Source organism: Ornithodoros turicata, unplaced genomic scaffold, assembly GCF_037126465.1.
Source record: "Ornithodoros turicata isolate Travis unplaced genomic scaffold, ASM3712646v1 Chromosome32, whole genome shotgun sequence".
Lineage (NCBI taxonomy): Eukaryota > Metazoa > Arthropoda > Arachnida > Ixodida > Argasidae > Ornithodoros > Ornithodoros turicata.
The window spans coordinates 1,027,116-1,034,587 of NW_026999357.1; the positions used below are offsets into that span (position 1 = coordinate 1,027,116).

Consider the following 7,472-nt stretch of genomic DNA (forward strand, 5'->3'; position numbering starts at 1 on the left):
CAGAGGATTGAGATCCGCCGCGCTCGTGTTGTGAAAAAGATCATTCTGTTTCGGAACTGGAGCCGGACTGGGAACCACGCACATGTGGTGCAACTTGGTTGTACATAGCAGTATTAAAAGGGTGTTACTACTATTCTACCAACCCAGTGTTCCTTGCGCTGATAAGTACTGAGCCTTACCCGAAAAAAAAAAAGATTGAGCTAGGAAGCCTTAACTGCCACACTGTTCTACATTTCCCCCCGGAAGTCAATCCCGATATCTGTCCCGCAAAAGTCCCTGCAAATAAAATTCTCCCGACTGCTGGTGAGACCACATTTGCAGCAATAGTTGCCTTGCCTCCGGAACATTCTCAATTCGTTGTCTCTTTAGATTGGGGAACAAATGATATTCAAAAGGAGTCAGGTTGGGCGAATAGTTCCCCGTGAGCAGCTACCAGTTTGTCCTGCACTGTGGCCGTGTTTACACATTTAAAGGAGTAATAATGTGCATGGCGCACGCCCTTTCCGGTGTAATTGTTGTAACAACATAATAAAGTACGGTTTAGCACTATTTTAGTCGCATGTCGCCTGTCCTCCAAAAATTCAGTCATTGTTGGACAGTATAGTACACACGTGCACGTGCTGGAATATCGGTAGCGACGCATATAAGCATTAGCGCGTATCTACAGTATCTAAGACATAACGAAAGCAATATTTGCACAGACACCTGATCTTTTGTAATGGTTCCTGAATTTTGTAAAATATCAGCCTGGAGGTACAATGTTAGGCAACCAAGTTTGATGTGCACGGCGCGCACCTTTAAAGGTGCGAAAAAGTTTGCAGTGTGGAAGCATGACTAATCTTTTGCAAGATGTTCTGAAACAGTCACCGATGTCTCCACCAAAGTTGCGGAGTTGCCACTCCGGAGATGGAATGATTCCGGAATCATTCCAGATTTATGAGAGCGTGGAATGGAATTTGAATAAATTGGCGGAACCTGTCAGAGGAATGGAATGGATCCCAGAAGTGGGGATTGACCATATGGTTTCAATCAGAGGAATTGAAAGGAGTGGAATTATTACAAATCTCCATTCATTGGAATGGGATTTGGATGGAATAGGCGACCTCATTCCGCATTTTGTCGGGTTGTCAAAAATTTTGGGATCCACTGCGCTTCAAGCTTTATCATTTCCAAGTCGTTGTCGATAATGGCAGCAGCTCCCTCACGTGAGTTTCCGTAATATATATAATAGCAATACTTTTGGATGACATTTGCCGGCACAGAGAGAAACAGACATACCACTGTGTTTCTCACAACAGGTTTCTGGGTTTCTTTCAACACCGAAATGTTTTAAAATTGACAACCCAACGTTTAACTGTTGCATATGTGAGAGGTCAGTGTCATCCGAAGTTCGTTATATTTCATCATGGATGTGTTCCACACCTTTCCCTTAGAGAAACAGGAACTTGATTATGGTCCAATGTTCTTCCAGACTGCACTTTTCTGGTAATGCTCCCATGCTCACTGTGACCAGGAGGAAAAAAGATCAGTTGCAATCATTGGTAGTGGATTCTTGCGTCATTGAATGTAGACAAATTGTCCACTACATCATTCATCATCAATATACAGCTTCCTAGCTCAATGTTTTTTTTGTTTTGTTTTTTTTTGGGGGGGGGAGTTAAGCTATATACTCAGTACCTTCTCATATACGTTGCGATGAAGGGCTATTGGTACACTGATGAGCAGAAAGCTTCTTCCGGTTTATCTTTGCCCTTACATGATATCTTGATCCTGAGAAAACTGATGTTCTAAGGCTGGAACAGCATAGAAGGACAAACACATACAAAGCCTCAAATGGCCTAAGAAATGAAAGATGAAAGTCTCTGAAAAGGTTAGCCAGCTGTCGGATGTTCGTAGGATGTTAGCTTGACGTTCGCATTTTTCCATTCCTCGGCCTCATGTACATCTCTTTAAAGCAGGTAGTTCGTGTTTTCGATTGTAATATTTTGAGCAGCTCATGCAGTAGATTTTCTGGCCACGTTCCCTTTCCCGAAGTATTTTTATCCCTGAAAGTTAAAACTGCATCGAAGGGACGCGGACAAGCGAAAGATAGGCCTGCAGTTTTACAGTTTTTACTTTAACGTATACTTCAAGCAACTACGCCGCTTCAACCCACTTGTTTTTTTATTCCTGACTCTGCCTCTTGCGCAATAAAGGGAGTCGTGGATCCTTCATTATTTCTGATGTCGTCTCTACCTGACTGGGTACAAGTTAACTGTCTTTGTCTAATTCCGCTCATACTTTGACGTTAGAGGCATTTCTATGTTAGCTGGCGAGGAATGTAGATTGTAGATCTCGTGGTAGAAGTCGTAGTAGGGGTCCACTTTCTTCGCGATGCTTCAGGCTGTCGATGAAATTCTAGAGTATGAAAGGAGTGAGGAACTTGAGCGAAATTGCTGGGCGGCTAATTTTTCTCATTTTATTTATCAGTATTTTATCATTTACAATCAAATCCACTTTTACATGCTGTTCCTCGTCGTTCTCCTGATTAATTTTTCACGTCGTTCGCGTTTTGGCATTTCTTCCCTAGCGATAGAGTTCATGGCAGAAGCTGATTGCGACTTTCACTTCGTGTTCGATCTCTTCCAGACAGCGCCCATGGTGATTTTTTCAAGATGACAAATAAAACTCAGTTCGGGCAATAGATGGCGCCACGTGAACCATAGACGCAGAGGCGTTTATGACAGGGTTGTCAATCTGACTCCTCCTCATTCGCTGGCGCATACCTGCCACACAGTTTTAGATGATGCGACTGAGAAAGGAGGAGTGCCTAGTAAGGGCGTAGCACCGGTCGTCTTTGCTGAGTGAGGCGATCACGAGGCAGCTTGCGGCTGGAATGCTATGTTGTTATTTCTTACAAGCGAGACGGCCTAGGTGGGACAGCGACGTGCTGTTTAGCCGTGACGTCGGCCAGCCGAACGGAGAACCGAAGGAACAGTCTTTCTTGGATTTCCTATGTTTGCGGCAGTTGTCTAGGCATTGCAGTTAGGCTTGTGCTTATCCTCGCAGGTTCCATATAAATGTTTTCAGATCAATCAAATCAATGACTCTCGATATACACGACAAAAAATCAGTGCTATGTATGCATCATGCACTCGAGGCACTTGCCATACGCGACGGTATGATAATCTTATTTCTTCACGCCAAACGCAGTGCGCGTTATCCCCTCTAGCATTACATCATCATGAATGATTGCGGTTGAGGTCCTACAAGTCCCATATCTGCTAACCATTGCGTACAATTATCCCCACATTTCCTTAGTAGTTCAACGATAGCTATCGCTCTACTCATTACGTTAGCACGGACACCACTGTTTCTGTTTCTCTTCACCCTTCTTTTACGTAGTTTGCCGCACCCTATAGCAGAAGATTTGTGCGCTGCTCATTATGTTTAATACTGTCTACAACCTTGCAAAACGCAATGTCAGACTTTAACAGCTTAATTTAGTATTTATGTCAAATCTGTCTTTCCCAGTTCCATGGAATACAGCAAGAATTGCGTTACGGAAGTACTAAAGGACAAACGATGCGGTGATGAATTCAGCGCATCTTTTCTTGAGCAGAAGACGAAGATAATGGCAAATCTGTGTGGTACGTCGAAATTGGACTGTGAATTTGACAAAAGCAAGAGTGCTGGGTGCATGAACTATCCAGCATGGACTCTGGCAGCAGCCGTCATTGTGGCTTCAGTGATGAAGGTAGTGTGACGTCAGTTGTAGTGAAAAAAGGGATCTACTGGTTTCCATTTCGCTTGTTCAGGCCAACTGATCACAATAAATATGGTTGTGTGACCGACCTATTGCACGGAAGTGTTCGCATATTCAACACCATGACATCCAATATCGACGGCGACAGGGAAGTTCTTTCTGGTTCAGAGCTACATTTCCTATGTGACAACGTTTTGTGTTACGAACAGGGCACAAGTTAGTCTCTACATAATGACTCTTAATTTCTTCATCAAATATTGGCTAGCTATTTGTCAAGTACTGATTGGATGCATGCTGAATGTTGGAATATAATTGTGCTCAGAACAGCTCTCAATGAATGACTCATGAGAGGAAAATAAACTGGCACGACAATGTTTCCACATCTCCACATCCTCACCCACAGCTCCATCACAGCAAATGGACCAAATGGAGCACCGCTCATTGTTGTATGGCATAAAGTCCCAACATTCACTTTGCCATCAGAGCAGAAGAAAAAAAGAGCAGGGCACAACACATGGAAATTTGCAAGTAATACCCCTCTCACACGGGCTAATATAGTGTCATTTTCGTGAAGTGCACTCCAACCAAGCGAATCTCACTTTCACTACGTGCTTGCTACACCGCTTGAGTAAGCGTCATTCAGAGATAATGGCCATTACGATAGATAAAAATAAACAGCGGCAAAACATTGAGGTGTGCGCCACAATACATTCCTCAGAATATTTCTCTTCGGTTTAGAAACGTTTTCTGCAAATCTTCTCCCAACGTGCCACTGCATGAGCCATAACAACCCAAGCAGCACACAATATTGGACCCATATTCGCTCGTCGTTGCCCAGGCAGCACAAATCATTGGCCCAATATTGGTTACATATTGGCAAAAGCGGTCCAATATTGGACCAGTATTGTTAATGTCCTCCCGATATTGGCTGAATATTGTGCATATCCGGTCATGCAGCGGATATGCACCGGACATACCCGGTGGTTTCCCAGTATTGTCTGAATAACTGATATACCGGCCCAATATATCCAGTACTCTTCCAATATTGGCAAAATAATGGGTATATTCGCCCGCTATACCCGATATTCAAGTTTCGATTCGATATTCGACTTTTTTGCGCGCGTTTTCAAAATGTTGAGAACGTCACTGACATGTTTTAATCTCCGCCTTGCAATATCGCATGTTATAACGACTACATGTTTAGAGGAACTAAATGAAGCAGAACTACAATTCGCATGAACCTTTAACATGTCACACCTAACCCTTTAAGTACCATGCCAATGATGAGGACGGTGCCCAGAAGAACAACAGTCTCTGTTCGAATTATCGGCGGCTCCTGTCCTTATGCAACACCCTTCGTACGGTAAGGCAATATTTCACTGTTATATTGAGGTTGTTTGTCAGAAATATTAATTGCAGTGATTTTTCATGCAGTTAGCTGAAAACTGCAGGTTTTTAGGTATGAAAGCGATTGACTTATGACGTGACTGTAACACTTATGAAACTCCCCAAACATAATTTTTCAAATAAAGATGTTTTGGTTCCAATAAAGATTTAGTACAAATAAAGATGATTTGATGACCATTGGAAATGCTGAAGTTGCGGGACCAACGTTCAGGAGCTGCGTTAGAGTTTATCACATGATAATTATTTTTTATGACAGAGGATTTAAAAATGCTCTTTCTCCTTTCTTGCAGAAATGCATGAGCTAGATTCACAAGCATGCTTATTGATTTACACTATGAAGGACGAGGCACAGCAATAAACTCCCCTAGACAGAAGCACCCCATTGTTTGTAGCTGGGACCATGCAGCTACTTTGTAATATTATACCTTTTGCCACTGGAAGGCGCTAGGCAGCTCGGTCTCTGACTTCTTGCATTGATCAGTGAACGTTCAACGTTTCTGCAACATATTGGCGCACTCGGCACATAGCATCAAGTATGGGTAACGCTAGAGTAGATATAGCTTCTACACTTCTACTTGTACACATGTGTGTTTGTTCAAATTATTATAAGCAAATGCATGCAAGTGCTGCGTACCACAGTTTAATAAATGCTGGAAAAATGCTATGTAAGATACGGTACCATAAACCAATTGTACTGTTGGGGACATGGTTAGCTAAAACCCTCTGTGAGAAGTTCCAAGGCTCATATTGACTCAGTTGCGTTGCGCTTGAAAGTGTTGTGCGAATACTGTATTTCAAGTTGCATGGACTATGTGATGCATGTGTTTTTTACTCAAAAGAAATAGCCATGCAACATCTGGACATTTGAGATGGAGTACATCACGCTGATTTTTTGACAACCGTGTCTCCTACAGAACATAAGCTAACTGATGAAATGAAAATGTTTGATGCTTCTATAATATTGGAATGACAAGGCAGTGCTCCTTGTAAGGCAGGCGTAAACATTGTGTAGATGCATTGACAGACTGAATAGAGCAGGTACGGTGAGACGTTGAACGATTGCAAATATAAATATTCATCTCAGCTGATGACAATGGCACTGAGAAAAAGCTGCTCTTTCTAGATAACACCTGCGTCTGTGTCATTTACTGCCTGGACAACGACAGGTGTTGTTCCATCGAGGAGATAACAAGGTATACCTAAACAGGTAGCGCTCCCATAGGCCCCTGTGTCTTCAGAATGACACCATGATAGAGACGGTCAGCGCCATCTATCCGTTTCGCGGACTACTACGTTTGTAAATAAATGGTGTCAGAGATGACATCAGTATGAATAATAAGTAGTGCATAACTAGACGTTTGCATTCGCGCACTTCGTTTGCGTTGTAATTCCTTTTCGTCACCCAGGCAACAATACCAGACGAGAACACTGAAAAATAAATCATATCAGGTTTAATGAAACACATCAATTCGAAATACATACAATTTTCACAGATTTTGACAACTCCAAGCAGAGAGGCATCGTGATGACCACACAGCAATTAGGAAGGTCCCCTTAAGGCTAATTTCTCACCTAGAGCTGTACGTACCCGTATTGATTAGAGGTTTGCATTTATTCAATGAGTGGCCATTATGCAACAAAACATGACATCGTTGGTGCACAGCTGATTCCTGCTAACGCTCACGCTATGATGGCCGCTCGTCCCATGACGAAATTTTTTTTCGCGGGGCCTTCAACAGGAGATGGATTGTATTCATCTGCTCACTTGTGTGAATCTTGGTCTACAGCTCCGAGATGTGAACGTCGCTTCCTGTTGGTACACCCAAAAAGTGTACGAACTCTGTATTGCAATGCACGGACACACGGCACGGATACAGAGATACACGGATAAACACGCCCACTGTGACACATGCGCAAAGGAGCAGGATATGGAAATGTACTCGGGTGGTAGATGATTTCGTACATGTGCACGAGTGGGGCAACATAATTTTTTTCTACATTGAAATTATGAATAACCTATTAGTACACACACAAGCCATGTCATTGTTGTAAAGTTTTTTTTTTTGTTTACGATCGTACCCCTACTACCAACACCCATCACTCGCGCCTAATGATGGTAGCCTTGCCGATGGGTCTGTTTTTGGTATTTTCTCTTGTTTTCGCTACCAGTTTAGATATACCTTGGAGATAACAGTAGTTTTTTTTCTTCTTGGAAGGCCGTACCTGCACCCCATCTGAAAGTCTCCTGCTAATCTGTGATAAAGGTCGGTTAGGATTCTCTTGAGCTTGCCTAGGAAATTTTCAAAAAGGAATGCGCTAA

General features: G+C 42.7%; 1 protein-coding gene across 1 annotated transcript in view; it reads left to right on the forward strand.

The window, feature by feature from the left end:
- The window catches only part of LOC135373802 (uncharacterized), a 121,451-nt gene extending 117,645 nt beyond the window's left edge, over positions 1 to 3,806 (forward strand). The window contains exons 15-16 of the mRNA XM_064606869.1: positions 3,514 to 3,736; positions 3,798 to 3,806. Coding sequence (XP_064462939.1) covers positions 3,514 to 3,736; positions 3,798 to 3,806 — 232 coding nt within the window. The remainder of the gene's footprint in view (positions 1 to 3,513; positions 3,737 to 3,797) is intronic.
- The last annotated feature ends 3,666 nt before the right edge of the window (positions 3,807 to 7,472 follow it).